At 37.4% G+C, this 16043-nt stretch overlaps 1 protein-coding gene across 1 annotated transcript; it reads right to left on the reverse strand.

The window, feature by feature from the left end:
- Positions 1–11658: 11658 nt before the first annotated feature.
- On the reverse strand, positions 11659–14850 carry LOC112705781 (probable alkaline/neutral invertase B). The gene is made up of 5 exons (XM_025756746.3): positions 14649–14850; positions 13476–13950; positions 12911–13342; positions 12249–12807; positions 11659–12178 (listed from the first exon to the last, which is right to left on the reverse strand). Exons 1-5 carry the CDS (start codon positions 14819–14821, stop codon positions 11883–11885), a joined length of 1935 nt encoding a protein of 644 aa, XP_025612531.1. The 5' UTR covers positions 14822–14850; the 3' UTR covers positions 11659–11882.
- Positions 14851–16043: the final 1193 nt, after the last annotated feature.

The raw sequence follows: 16043 nt of genomic DNA on the forward strand, positions 1-16043 counted from the left end.
AAAAAAGTAATTCAATTAAATATTCTATGTCAAAATATTTTTTATTTATTAATTATATTTAGATATAACAATATAAAAATATTTTTTATTTATTTATTATGTAAAAATATTCTTTTTAAAATATAAAATATCTTTTTTAAAAATATACAATTATAACTTAAAAAAATAAAATTTTTATTTTTTAATAATTTTATTTTTATTTTTAAAAATATGTCAGATGCACTAAACAAAAAATGATTTTTTTAAACAATTTAATAACATCTAGACTAATTCATTACATATTAAAAATATTCAAAATAAGACTTTCTAAGTGTCTTCTCATTTTTTTTTAATAAAATTCTTTGCAGTTAAAAATCTACATTAGCCTATTCGTGTTACATTTTAAGGTAAACAAAAATATTACGTATACAAAAAAATAAAGTAATTACTATATATTATATATAAATATGTATACTATTTAATTTAATTTGACACTATATTAAAATTTAATTTTAAAAATATAACAAAAAATTTTTAATTGAACAGCGAAAAAAGTTTGAAAGAGATATCTTTTAATGGAAAGTAGAGAAAGAAAAAGTTCGATAAAAGAGAACGAAAGAGAACTACCAAAACCAGTGAAAAAAGAGTTAGAGGCATTGGATTTATAGTTTTTCACGATATGTAAGTGAGTATTTTTAATCCTAGTGAACATGATATAAAAAGAGTAATCAAAGATTAAATACGGTCAATTAGAAAATTCTAAACTGAAAACACCGTATTTTAGATTAAAAATATTTTTATCGTTTTTAACTGAAAAAGCTAAAAATAAAAAAATATCATTTTTAATTTTACACTCCTTTTAAAAATATTTTTAAAATGTCCATTTAATAAATTTTTTGTTGATCTTTTACTCAAATTTCTAAGTTACTTCACCATTTATCTTGAACCTTGACTCCACATAATTTCTTCTTTCCCAAATCTAGGCTAGAAGTGAGTCGAGTTGACCCGAACTAAACTAAGCTTAAGCTCGACTCACGAAAATTGAACTTGTCTCACGGTTCGACTCATTAACAATCGAACATATTTCTTAAACTCAAACTCAACTCACTGAAAGCTCACGAGCTGACTTGAGTTCACGAGTTGGCTCAAGTAATAGGTGATGGGTGAAAATTAGATTCCCACACAAAACTCACCGGCAAGTGTACCGGGTCGCATCAAGTAGTAATAACTCACCTAGAGTGAGGTCGATCCCACATGAATTGATGGATCAAGCAACTTTAATGGGTGATTAGTTTAGTCAAGCTAACATTGATGATTTGAGTGAAAACTGAAGCAACAGAATGTAAATGACAAGGAATTTAAAGTGCAGAAAGTAAATTGACTTGAAAGTAAAGAGCAGAATGTAAGTTAGCTGAAGCTTAAATGACAAGAAAAATAAAATTGCATCAGATCTAGCTTGCAGAAAATAAAATGACAGAATCTTAAATGACAAGAAAGGTAAATTGCATGAAATGTAAAGAGGGGGCTGGGTGCTGAAAATTAAAGAAAGAAATAGATCAATCAATCAGAACAATTGCCGAAAATGTAAATGTGCAGGAAAGTAAATCAAGCTCAATGTGAATGTGAAATTGCAGAAGAAGAGAATTGCTCAGATTTGCAGGAAGAGTAAATTCAGATTTACCAAAAAGAGAATTGAGGTGCAGGAAAATTTAAATTGCTTAGAATTGTAAATCAAGCTCACAGTAAACTCATGTAAATTTCAGAAAACAAAATTTTAGAAAAGAAGATTTAGAAACATGAAATTTCATAAACCAATTTGACAATTGCAGAAAAATTAAAGTATTTTAAAAAAAGTTCTCTATTCTATCCTACTCCTATTGCTCTCTAGTAGAGCCAACCTCCTCACAAAAATAAAAATGATGCCTTATATAGACTTTATAAAGTGAAAATAAAAATAAAATTGAAAAGATTCTTGGGACAACCACCCGTTCTTACTCGACCTCGGGAAGGAGAAGTACTTATATTATACCTAGCAGTAGGAAGCTGGGCAGTAGCCTTAGCACTAGTCCGAGAGGATGAAAGTGGACAGCAACCTATATACTTCGTCAGCAAAGCGCTACACAAGGGTCCAAACTGAACTATCAAAAGATAGAAAAGTTCGCCTACGTTCTCATATTAACCTCTCGACGACTTCGTCCATACTTCTAGGCTCACACCATCAAGGTTCGGACCAACCAGCCCATAAAAGATATTCTGCAGAAAACAGATTTAGCGATGAGAATCCTACAGTGGGCAGTCGAGTTGTCCGAATTCGACCTCCAATATGAAGTTCAGACAGCGATCAAATCACAGTATCTGACCGACTTCATTGCAGAGTACACTGACACCACGGAAATCCCTACAAAGTGGAATCTTTACGTGGACAGCTCTTCCAATAAAATAGGGAGCGGAGCTGGCGTGATAATAGAAAGTAATCAGGGAACCCAAATTGAATTCTCACTAAAGTTTGAGTTCCCTACTTCCAATAACCAGGTTGAGTTTGAGGCACTATTGGCTAGTTTGAAGCTGGCTAAAGAAGTCGGAGCCCAAAAACTTGTCATATTTAGCGACTCACAGGTTGTCACCTCACAAATAGCAGGGACCTACCAAGCCAAACATCCGGCTATAAAAAAATACCTGGACAAAACCAGGGAACAACTCGGGTAATTCCAGGAATATAAGATCCAACATATACCTCGGGAACATAACGCTCGAGCTGACGCACTCTCAAAATTAGCCAGTACCAAACCAGGGGGCAATAATAGGAGCCTCATTCAGGAAGTACTGCAAAATCCGTCAATCTCAGAAGAAGAAAAAATCTTAGCCATATTAGGCCAAGATCAAGGATGGATGACTCCCATATTTAACTACCTCAAATCAGAGATACTCCCTACATATAAGCAGGAGGCAAAGAGGTTAAAACGGGAGGCACAGTATTACACCATCATAAATAACATTCTATACAAAAGAGGAATTTCGACACCTCTACAAAAATTTGTACCGACCTCTAACACAAAAGAGGTATTGGAAGAGATACACAGCGGCGCCTGTGGAAACCATCTCGGAGCACGAGCCCTTGCTAAAAAAGTACTTCTAGCCGGATTCTTTTGGCCAATTTTGAATCAAGAAGCCACCGAGTACGTTAAGAAATGCCCACCATGTTAGAAACATGCTAACTTTCATGTCGCCCCACCAGAGGAGCTCATCAGCGTGACATCACCTTGGCCATTTGCAAAGTGGGGACTCGACCTTCTCGGGCCCTTCCCCCAAGGGTCAGGACAGGTTAAGTTCCTCATTGTAGGGGTAGATTATTTCATAAAATGGATAGAGGCAGAGCCTTTAGCCAATGCCACGGCCCAAAGAAATCGAAAATTCCTATATAGGAACATTATCACAAGGTTTGGGGTTCCTTACTCCATCATCACAAACAATGGCACTCAATTCACAGACGCAAGCTTTAGAAAATTGGTAGCCGACTTGAAAATAAAGCACCAATTCACATCCGTGGAACATCCGCAGGCTAATGGACAAGCAGAAGCTGCCAATAAAGTCATACTAGCCGGGCTAAAATGGAGGCTTCAGGACGCAAAGGGAGCCTAGGCCGAAGAGCTCGCACAAGTCCTATGGGCATATCGAACAACTCCACACTCCACCACAAAGGAATCACCCTTCCGATTGGCTTATGGAATGGAGGCTATGATATCGGTAGAAGTTGAAGAAGGATCCCCCAAAATGATCCTCTACAGCGAAAAAGCTAACTCCTGACTCCAAAGGGAAGAACTCGACATACTCTTAGAAGTCTGAGAAAGAGCTCAGATCAGAGAAGAATCATTAAAATGCCGCATGGCCTTAAAATACAATCAAAAGGTAGTACAGCGAAGCTTCGCCAATAATGACCTCATCCTAATCCGAAATGATATCGGAACAAGTCGACCTATAGAGGGAAAGCTGGTAGCTAATTGGAAAGGACCCTACCGAATCACAAAGGTACTAAGAAAAGGTTACTACAAATTGTTTGAACTCGAGGGCCGAGAGCTACCGAGATCATGGCACGCCTGCAACCTAAGAAGGTATTATAGTTAAAAGGTAATAAAAGATCTTAGGACAAAGGTGCACTCTTTTTCCTAAAAAAGGTTTTTAATGAGGCACCAAACCAAGATCTACAAAATTACCTAGGGTAAGCACCCACATGTATATATTTTGCATATTTTCTATTTTGAATAAAGTTTTCCAGATTTCCTACAAAATCTCTTTATCAAGACGCATTATTTTGAAAACACAAAATTCATCGCTCGATTATAAAGCTACAAATCTGCAAAAGTGAAAACCATATTCACTGCCCGATGTGATTGACAAAGAATGAAAATCAAGTTCATCAAAGATCGACCAAGCAAGGATCAAACTCTACAAAATCAGCAAAAGATGAAAAGCGATAAAAACAGAATGATGCAAGAAGTTATAAAAAGCAATCCATGAATAGAGGCCTGACGAGGTCTGAAACAAAAATGAATTGCTAAGAAATAACTTGGAATGGACCGACGCAAAAGAAGTCAGACCAGATCAAAGCGACAAAAAGTTACAAAAAAGTAATCCCTAAAAAGAAGCCTGGCCAGCCCTAAAAAGCAGATTACTAGAAATAACTTGCAAAGGGACCGACATGAAGAAGTCGGACTAAAGCTACAAAAAGTTATAAAATGTATTCCGTAAAAAGAGACCTGACAAGGTCCAAATAAAATGGATTACTAGAAATAACTTCCAAAGGGACTGATGAGCGGATAATTTATACGCTTTTTGGCATTGTTTTTAGTATATTTTTAGTATGTTTTTAGTATATTTTAGTTAGTTTTTATTATATTTTTATTATTTTTTAGTTAAAATTCATTTTTCTGGGCTTTACTATGAGTTTGTGTGTTTTTCTGTGATTTCAGGTATTTTCTGGCTGAAATTGAGGGACCTGAGCAAAAATCTGATTTAGAGACTGAAAAGGACTGCAGATGCTGTTGGATTCTGACCTCCCTGCACTCGAAATGGATTTTCTGGAGCTACAGAAGTCCAATTGGCGCGCTCTCAACGGCGTTGGAAAGTAGACATTTTGGGCTTTCCAGTAATGTATAATAGTCCATACTTTACCCGAGATTTGATGGCCCAAACTGGCGTTGCAAATCAGCTTCAGAATTCCCGGCGTTTAACGCCGGAACTGGCACAAAAATTGGAGTTAAACGCCCAAACTGGCATAAAAGCTGGCGTTTAACTCCAGAAAAAGTCTCTACACATGAAAGCTTCAATGCTCAGCCCAAGCACACACCAAGTGGACCCCAGAAGTGGATTTTTACGTCATTTACTCATTTCTGTATACCCTAGGTTACTAGTTCACTATTAATAGGACCTTTTGATATTGTATCTGAACCTCATGACACTTTACACGTTTCATATTGTACCTTCTACGGCATGAGTCTCTAAACCCCATGGTTGGGGGTGAGGAGCTCTGCTGTGTCTTGATGGATTAATGCAATTACTACTGTTTTTCATTCAAACACGCTTGCTTCTATTCTAAGATATCACTTGTTCCTAAACCTGATGAATGTGATGATCCGTGACACTCATCATCATTCTCACCTATGAACGTGTGCCTGACAACCACCTCCGTTCTACCTTAGATTGAGTAGATATCTCTTGGATTCCTTAATCAGAATCTTCGTGGTATAAGCTAGAATTGATGGCGGCATTCAAGAGAATCCGGAAGGTCTAAACCTTGTCTGTGGTATTCTGAGTAGGATTCAAGGATTGAATGACTGTGATGAGCTTCAAACTCCTGAGGGCTGGGCGTTAGTGACAGACGCAAAAGAATCACTGGATTCTATTCCAACCCGATTGAGAACCGACAAATGATTAGCCGTGCTGTGACAGAGCGCGTTGAACATTTTCACTGAGAGGATGGGAGGTAGCCATTGACAACGGTGAAACCCTACATACAGCTTGCCATGGAAGGAGTCTTGCGTGCTTGAAGAAAAAGACAGTAGGAAAGCAGAGATTCAGAAGATAGAGCATCTCCAAAACCTCAACCTGTTCTCCATTACTGCAAAACAAGTACTTATTTCATGTTCTTTTACTTTTCACAATCAACCCTGATAATTATTGATATCCTGACTAAGAGTTGCAAGATAACCATAGCTTGCTTCAAGCCGACAATCTCCGTGGGATCGACCCTTACTCACGTAAGGTATTACTTGGACGACCCAATGCACTTGCTGGTTAGTTGTGCGGGATTGCAAAAGTGTGATTGCAATTTCGTGCACCAGGGACCGACATGAAGAAGTCGGACTAAAGCTACAAAAAGTTATAAAAAGTAATCAGTAAAAAGAGACCTGACAAGGTCCAAATAAAACGAATTACTAGAAATAACTTCCAAGGGGACTGATATGACGAAGTCGGCCGAGAAAGCTACAAAGTTATACAAAGTAATCCATAAAAAGAGACCGGACAAGGTCCAAATAAAATGGATTACTCAAAGTAACTTGGGGCAGACCGACATGAAGGAATCAGCCCGAGGCAACCAAAAGCGACAGAGTTATAAAAAGTAAATCCAAGGGATTACTAGAAATAACTCAAGAAAAGATCAACTAAGAGAATTAACCGATAGAGGGCGCGCGTCAAAAGGGAGACAACTCGACCCAAAAGACCACGACCTCGCCAAAATCAATTTACAAAGTGTTTCATCAAAGAATACTCAAAAGAAAAGAACTAGCCTTAAAAAGGATACTTTAAACATGTGACAAAGCACAAAGGGAATCAAAGGAAGTCGGAAAATAAACACTGAAGATTCCCGAAAAGTGCTAAGGAAAGCTGTAGGAAAGCATATTACAAAGAAACAAGGCAGTTACCATAAAACAAGACTCAAGAGGCCACTTGAAGCCGACCCCAAGAGCAAGAGATACTATTTTTGTTTTTCAAAACAAAAGTTGCTAAAACAGCAACTGGAGTATCCAAAGTCAAAGATCACAAACTTACAAAATAACGAGTTTAAAAGCCCACAAAGACCGGGCTATACACAAATGCATAAGAGAAATTATAAAGGATCCAAAGACTTCCCAGTAGCAACATCTCGGGGAGAAAGAGGGCGAGTCTGAAGGGAAACTGCATCTACCGTCCCGTCATCCCGATTCAAAATCTGGACGTCTGGATCAGAGTCCGGTTGACTGGCTTCAACTGCCGGAGTTGAGGAAGGCGGGATAATAGAGGCTTTGGCAGAAGAAACTGAAGGAGGGACGACATCATCATCATTATCGGGGTCATCAGGAATAATTTTACCATCTTTTACAATGTTGTCCGAACTAAAAAGGGTAAGGTCGAGCTCAGGCGCAAGAACTCGGACCTGATCCTTCAAGTTCTCATAAGCAGCATTCACACTACCCACAAGATGACCCTGGAGTTTGGCATAGTCAGCTCGAGCAGATTCCAAACTCTTCTGGAACTCTACCATCTCTCTATAGGTCCGGACATAGCTATCTTTATGCTTCTGGGCCATCTCCTCAGACAGATTTGCCAGGGCCTTAGCCGCTGTAGCCCGAACCTTTTCACCCTCCAACTCTTTCTCCAGTTTTGCCACCTTTTTTTCGAGCTCCTCCGTCAACCCCTTGATCCTATCATACTCCGACTAGGCCTCCTCCATGAAAGCCTTAGTGGCATGAGCAGGAACTTTCTGAGCAGTCCAGAACAAGGCCGCTCCCATATGCGCCATTCTCACACTATTTCGGGTAATAAATTCCAGATGGTGAAGGATGGATACATCATCCGTAGGCATACCGTAAGGAGCAATTTGTTGGTCAACAAACCCCACGACATCGAAATCAGGGGCATCAAAATTAAAAGGCTTAGCAGTTCTCGGCTTTTTAGGAGAAGGGTCGGCAACAGACGGGGAGGCAGCACTGGAGGTCAGCAGAGGAGGAACAGATGAGGCTAGCCAGACGTTAGGAGTCGGGATGATCTTTTTGGGACCAGAAGCGTCCGAGGTCGACCTCTTCAAAGAAGCCCTAGACGACCCCTCCTGGGGAACCTTGGCCGGGAGGTTTAGGGCCGCAGTCGCCTTCTTCGCCTTTTTAAAGGCCTTCATAGCATCATTATTTTTAACCATATTTGAAAATATGCAACAAAGAAACCAAGTTATAAATCAAAAAAGAAAATAGATAAACTCAACAAAATAGAGCAACACAACAGATACAAAAGAAGTTGACCACTACCCAACTCAGCTTGGAGAAGTGAAGGATCTCCTAGAAATTTCTTGGTATCGAGATGGGGAGACTGCCCCCAGTTCTCTTCCAACACAGTTACAAGGGCTTGTTCGACCTCATCCAACATCTCTCAGGAATATCTAGATACCACTACATTTTGTTGCCACTCCAAGGGAAAAGCAGGTTCATCATTCTCATCCAGAAAAAAGGGACGAGCTCCTTCAACAGCTTGGACCTTGAAAAAATAGTTCTTAAAATCATGGAAGGATTCATCATACATGGAAAAGACCTTTTTTTCCTGGGAAGCTCGGAAGGAAACCCAGGCGGCCTTCTTCTTAACCACACCAGGCTTTGTCAGAACAAAGAGGTAAAAGAAGAGGGATTGGGAAGGTTGGACACCCAATTCATGACACAGCAATTGGAAAATTTTTATGAAACCCCAGGAATTGAGATGGAGTTGGGACAGAGCCACGTTACAAGACCACAACAGGTTGGTCTCAAAAGGAGTAAAAGGAAGCGTAATATTCATCTGACTAAAAAAGAAGTCATATGCTCAGAAATAAAGGGCGATCTCCAGCAGCCCGAGTAGAAAAACAAACTCTCACTTCAGAAGTAGGGGATACAAGCTCATAGTTCTTCTCATCACTACCATTACTACAAATCCTATGGAATTTTCTAAGTTGCTCACAAAATTCAAAGTCAACCAGCGAAATACATAAAAGAACCATAGAATCCACCTAGTCGGACATGCCAGCAGGAACTTGGGAGGATGTCTCGACAATATTCTTACGGGAAGACATGGATCAACTACTCCTACAAAAAGAAAAAAAGGGGGTTACTAATCAAACAGCTCGGGCAAAGTGAGGAAGAACAGCTCAGACAAAAATGGATACAAACTCAAAACTACAGCATGGAGAATATCAGAAAAAACAAAAAAGAAAACCCCAGGACACAACCCAAAGTCCCGGGGGCATTCTTTGGAGGCAGTAACAGAGTAAAGGACTAACAGAGTAAGGACTAAAACCTACGATCCGACACCTCCTAACAAAAGAATAACCTTCTCCTAAAAAAGAAGCGACACTCCAATCACAAAGACAACCAACTATCAAAATCATCTTTCATATATCAACGTACGCCAAAAGGAAAAGAAGCAACCCTTTTTTCAGAATCAAGCAAACTCATCATGTCAAAAGGCGAAGAAAACTGAAGATACAAGCAGAAACGGTAGCTACATGCAAAGCCCCAAAAGCGTCAACTATCAAGGCATACGACGAGATTCATTCAAAAAATAAAGAAACTCCCAAAGCATACATTATGGCAGCAATCAGATACAAACAAAGATAGAGAAAAGATTCAAACTTTCCAACGCAAATGCAAGCAAGATCAAAGCTTTTCATGACCAAACAGCATTTTCAAAGAAAAGAAACGACGAAAGAAGTAAAGAAACAGAAAAGAAGAACCAACCTGAAAAGGAGGAAAAGCGCCGAAAAAAGTCGAAAGAAACGAAGCATTAAGGAGTTCATCCCAAGAGAAGGAACATTTGTTTCAAAATTAAAAGAAACAAAACGCTCCGCATTCAAAGGGAAAACTCTACAAAGAAGGAAATCGACAATGCTCGAGCTCGGCTTTACCAGAGAAGGATTGAAGTCCTAAAACTAAGGACTCGACCTCAAAAGGAAGACCGCACTCAAGCAGGGGCACTGTTCATACCCTGGGTCGAGATGCCCGACCCGGGATGATCGGCGACAAGCCAACCGACCTCTTCAAGTCAGGACTATCCGACCTCTTCTCCAAGAGCTCGGCCAAATCACCAGGAAATCCCAATAAAGGCCCAGACAGAGGAACATGACCCAAATCCAAAGGCAGCCCAAGCCTATAGAGATAAGGGCGGTTCCCTTGAAGATAAGATGACTTCCCTCAAAGATAAGATAAGATAAGATAACTATCTTATCTCCAAAAAAGGTCACTCTACAACATTATAAATACACTGGAGCACCCAGGTATAACTCATACTCTGATTCTACTAAAAATCTTCTTAATACCCTTGCTAACTTAAGCATCGGAGTCCCTTACAGGTACCACCACCCTCTGGTGACGAAGGATCAGCACCGCCACCAAGTCCTATAAGTAAGACATGGCGGCTCCGGCCACCATCATCAAGTCGGACTCAACAGCGCCGACCAGTACAAAAGATCTCGTCCGAGATCGACCTATAGTTTCAGGTAACCCTCGGAACAAATACACTCGAATATCTTCATGTTACACCCAAATTTGCTGCAAATATAGAAAAATATTTCCTCTAATGCTGCATTTTTTCTTCTTTTTTTTCCTTCTTTCTTTCTTTTTTTAGTTGAATGAATGTAATTTCATTCTCTTTCAGTAATTTTGCAGCATTATGTGCTTCTTCTTCTTCTTTGATTTTTTTATTCTAGTTAGAAGAGCAAAACAAGAAAAAATTGAAAAGATAAAACAAGAAAAAAAAAGATGAATAAAAAAAAGATGGTGATGATGATGATGATGATGATGATGATGATGATGATGATGATGATGATGATGATGATGAGGAGGAGGAGGAGAGAGAAGAAGAGTTTTGAATTATGCAGAACTTATCAGCACACATACACCGAAAATTTTTTAATAATACATTCAAATATTTTCGTGTTACACCCAAATATCTTCGTGTTATACCCAAATATGCTGTAAATACAGAAAAATATTTTCTTTAACGCAAAACTTTTACATTATATTTAATACAAACCATTAACGATGAAACATTATTCACTTACAGAATCATAACCTACTAACGAAAAAATTAACTAGAATTGAATCACTCCTCAGCCACTTGATTGGATTCAAAACAATAATCAATTTCGTTCTAGTTCAATTGACAATTTGAACTTGAAATATTCATTATCTTCAACAACGAGATAACTGATGATGGAAGAGAAGGAGGAAAAGGAAGGAGAAGAAGAAATTCCAATGAGAAAAGAAGGAGGAAGGAGGAGGAGGAGGAGGTGGTGTTGGTGACAACGATAACGAAAAAAAAAAATAACGAAGAAGAAGAATGTGCATCAAGAAGAAAAAAAAAAGAAGAATAAGACCGTGCAGTAAACGGCACGAAGAAGAACGTGCGCACGTGAATATAAATTACTTGTATTGACTTGTATCAAAAATTGACTTGTTTGTAGAAAATAATTGTATTAGTAAATAATCATTTTATTTATAAAAATCCCTACAGTATTCCAATCATAATATATGAATATACTATAGAAGTACAGAACACATTCTGACCTATTCAAAATATTAATGTTTTCAGTATTGACAAAATCACAAGGTATTTAATACTTCCCCCTGATCTCGAAAGTGCTAAGATTATTAGGAGGCAGAGATTTGTAGATCATAGATTGAGGAATGAATGAATGAATATCTACGTAAGTTTATCACATATTAAATGCGATAATGGAAAATATGACGAAGTTACATTCCATGTTCATCAGCTACTCTCAATTTAACTTGTAACAAACTGACTATTGCTTCTAACTACATATACGGTAAACAAGGATTACTGAGCATCATGTGGGTCTTAGTCTCTATCATAAGGTGGACAAAATTGATCAATCAAAGACAAGAAAGAGTTCACAAGTTCCAAGAATTTGATCTCTTGAGCAAAGGCTTTAGATGTTTGTCTTCTTCCAATGCAACGATACCCAAATGGGATGGGTCATCCAGCATCATCCTAGCCACCAAGTAGCCAGCAATGGACCATGTTTGAAATTTGCGAGCTTGCTTCCCAATGTATCTACCTTGTGTCCCATCATAATATTCCGGCCAATTGTCCTTCAGCAACCTGGTCTCCGCAATCTCAAGGGCGTGTCTTGCGATTTGAGGTCGCCCTGTTTTGATGGAGGCTGCGGCGAGAAGCCACAAAAGAACTGCAAAATGTGGATCACATATCTTAGAATTTAATATAGCATGATAAGCATCTTGAAAGTATATATGTACCTGGCCAAGATCCACCATTGTGGTAACTCCATCTAGTATTCTTTGGGTCGCATCCTGTTATGATCCTCCATTCATGGCTTTCAATGGCTGGATAACAAACTTTGACAGGCATCTCCCCAACCAATTCCTGCCACCGTGATTCAATGAGATCCATGATCGCAACGGATTGCTCCGGAGTTGCCAAGCAGGACAATATGGCAATGCAGTTTCCAAGGCAGAACCATCGGAAATCCATCCTAGCTGGACTCACATTGCCAATGAAGTATCCACCATGATGAGGCATGAAGTCAAAAACCCAATCTGGTAGAGAATCAGGAATCACATTGAACTTATTCACTGCGGTATGCGAGTACTCTTCTGTTTTGAAGCGATAGACATCATTAAGTTGCTTCAAATCCAACCAAAAGTAGCTTCTAAGATGATAGCTTAAGGCATGCAAGCGTTTTACAATGCGTTCCATGAACTCTTTCCCTTCAGGATCTTGCTTAAGTAATTGCAATGCACATCTTAAAGCCATGAAGAATAGTGCTTGAATTTCAATGGGATAACCATAAACACCCTGAAACCATAAGTCCAAAACTCGAAAGTAAGAAACGTTTCCATTCATCACTAGTCATAACAGTTGCAGGCTCCCAAATCATAAACAAATACATAAACCTCACCATTCTACGATCAATCATACAGCATCCATCAGCACATAGCAGAGTTGGAAATGTGTCAAACCCCTCCGAAAGACATAAACTGAGAATCAAGCGCATACCCTTTTGACATTCAGGACGTTCAGCCAAGGAAGAATCTCCTGTAGCCTTTGTGTATGCACGAAGTAATATAATCCACCAAAATCCAGAATCAACAGGAGCAACCCTGCCTATTGCACTCTCTCCGAAATCCGCTATGAGAGTCTCATGGTTCCTGACAGGGTCATGGAATACTTTAAAACTAGCTGGCATCACCCCTTCTGCTAGCTGGAACCTATCAATCTTCTTCTCCCATGACTGAAGACGAAGTGTCTTCAAGATGAAATTCTTAACAATGTCTGGTTCCCGGTGCATCAGAAAAGCCAGAGCACTCGGGACAAAGTCCCTAACAAAGACCTATGCACAAGTATAACAACAATGAATAAAACACACAAAAAGAAATATGATATCACTAGAAGTATAGAACAACTTATGGAGAAAAAAAAAAGAGATAGATAAAAGAAAGAAAAGAAAAGCCTTAAAAGTGTACCTGATCATAATTTAGTTTCTCATCAGAATTGTCCAAGGCAGCAATTGTACCAACCGGCTGGCCGCGAAAATAGACCAAGGAACGCCTCAGAGCTTCCCATCCTTCATTTATTATTGGATGTGGATCCAATATGAGTGATCTTGGGATGCCTGATTTTTGTAGAGGAGAAAAAGCAGAATCAAAAGTGTCTCCTGCGCGAGAAGAGTTATCATTTTTAGTTGAGGACGGACGTGGAGAAAACCCTACAGATAGTTCACTCATTGATCTTTCATCTGCTGATCTCTGCCTCTCTATGTTCAACGACCTTGGCCTCTCTACTAATGCTTTTGAGAAATCAAATTCGTCAATTTCTGCCACACTACACAGTGCATCTGGACTTCTTACACTCAGATTCCGAGATTGAGACCACTCCATCTGATAGGAAGCCATCTTCGATCCTAGTGACAAGTAGCTAGTAGCACTACTGCCAAATTTCCTGCAGATATGTTATCATTAAGTTTAAGATATCAGATTCGACTAACTGCTAAATTCCATGTTTTGTAGTATTAGAAGCCCAAAAGAAGACATTTTCTGATAATCAAGATTATTGGCTTCGTCAAATAATGATTGTTCGAATTTCAAAAGTTATAATATTATTTTAAGTAGTGGAGATGCAGAGACACAAAACAAATAATCATCTATGCCGCACCCAACGAAATAAAGAAAAAAAAAAAGACTAATCATCTCGTTGTCAAGATTATCCCACATGGCAAGATGGGCAAACAAGAAAACCGCAAGAGAGGAAGATGATGATAAAAAGGAAAGGCGGTAACGGATGATGAAAGCACAGAATCCAGAATTTGCCCCAAATATAATTGATGATGACAGAAAATAAAGAAATGTAGAAGAATGATCAACATTGTAAATAAGTGTGCATGTGTTGTTGATACTTGAAAGATTACAGTGAGTGATGCGAAAAAAGGCATTTTGACGTGGCTTTCAAGAGGATCGAAAAGCTTTCAAGATTTGGGAATCATGATCAGAGAAAAGGTAGTGAGATATTCATGCAAAGAAAGTACGATGAGTTGTTGTGGGGAATCGGGAAGCAGAAAGAGACAAATGGGTCGAATCATAGTCATGATAAAACAATTTCACAGTGCAATGAATGATAGATAAAGATCAGCGAAAACTAACCAGCAGTACCACAAGCTAGAGAGAGAGAGAGAGAGATTTTTCTTTGCGTGAGAACTGAGAAGGGAGGGGAATAGTGTTGATGAGTCACAGATAGAGCAACGAAAGAGAAAGAAGAAGAAGCACGTGAAGCGAAGAAAAATGGAGGCGTCTTTTTTCTTCGAGTGAATATCCATCAGACTCCTATTATCTTGAAATGACAATGAAGTCTAAGAAAAAAAAAATACTCAATTTAGCTTTGATAATTTTTTTTGGAATGGTTAGCTTTTGTGCCAAAAAAAATTTAATTTTTTTGGTACAAAAATCTGGTTGTCTTTTTGAGATAATTGTCAAAAAGCGGATTAAATTTTTTTGTTAAGAGCCTCGTTATCTTTTAAGATAATTATCAAAAACTATTTTAGGTTTTATTCTTTTTCCTTTTAATTTATTCGATATACTGGGTGCGTTTATGTTATGACTTATGAACATGTTAGAATCATAATTGTCAAAATCGGACTAACTCATTCGGTTAAACGAAAAAACCGGCGTAATCGGTCGCAAAATCGATTCGGATGAAGTATTTGACCGGAGAAAAAACTCAGAAAAAAATTGATACGAATCAATTTATTGTTCTATATTATTGTTGTTGTATATTGTTGTTGTTGATTTTTCAATCAGTTTTCGATGATTTAGGTATGATTTTACATTGTTATTGATTATAATTTGTGAAATATTATTTAAATGTTAGATTAATTGAATTTAAAAGATGATTAAAATACATGATGGGGTTAATAATAATTTCAAAAGAAATGTAAATTAAAATAAAATTAATCAGGATGTAGCTTTATATATATAAATTATTCTTTGAATATAATTCATGAATTATTATTATTGTGTTAAATTAAGATATTATTATAATAATACTGATAATTTTTATATTTATTTTTATATTAATTATTTTTAAAATTTAAAATTTAATTTTTATTTAAATATTAGTGAAGAGATGTATTTTAAATTTTAATTTTAAATTTTTAAATATTTTATTTTTTTAATTACGTGAGATCGAATTAACCAGTTTGATTAGTGATCTAATAGTTTAATCGATTTATCGATTTGGTTTTAACAAATAATATTTTTTAAGCGATATTGTCAAATATAATTTGCTCTTACATAATATGTTTTAATATTAAATATTTTAGAATAATACTATCACTAACAAAAAATTTTGAATATTTAGTATTATTTAATTTTTAATTTCCCTTAAAATAAATATATTAAATATTTAATTTTTGTTTGAGTTAAGTTAACAATAACTAAGTTTTTATTTTTTTCACTGAAATTATTTGTTAAATTTACAAATAAATTAACTATTTTTTTCCAAATGAAAGTGCATGACTTTGTTAGTCTGTTTGTGACGTT

The sequence above is a fragment of the Arachis hypogaea genome, chromosome 8 (assembly GCF_003086295.3).
Source record: "Arachis hypogaea cultivar Tifrunner chromosome 8, arahy.Tifrunner.gnm2.J5K5, whole genome shotgun sequence".
Taxonomy (NCBI): domain Eukaryota; kingdom Viridiplantae; phylum Streptophyta; class Magnoliopsida; order Fabales; family Fabaceae; genus Arachis; species Arachis hypogaea.

Coding starts and splice junctions, on each gene's coding strand:
- LOC112705781 (XM_025756746.3), bottom strand. CDS start 14,821: ATGGATATTCACTCGAAGAAAAAAGACGCCTCCATTTTTCTTCGCTTC. Junction 13,951..14,648: donor TCTAGCTTGTGGTACTGCTG/GTTAGTTTTCGC, acceptor ACATATCTGCAG/GAAATTTGGCAGTAGTGCTA. Junction 12,179..12,248: donor CAATGGTGGATCTTGGCCAG/GTACATATATAC, acceptor CACATTTTGCAG/TTCTTTTGTGGCTTCTCGCC.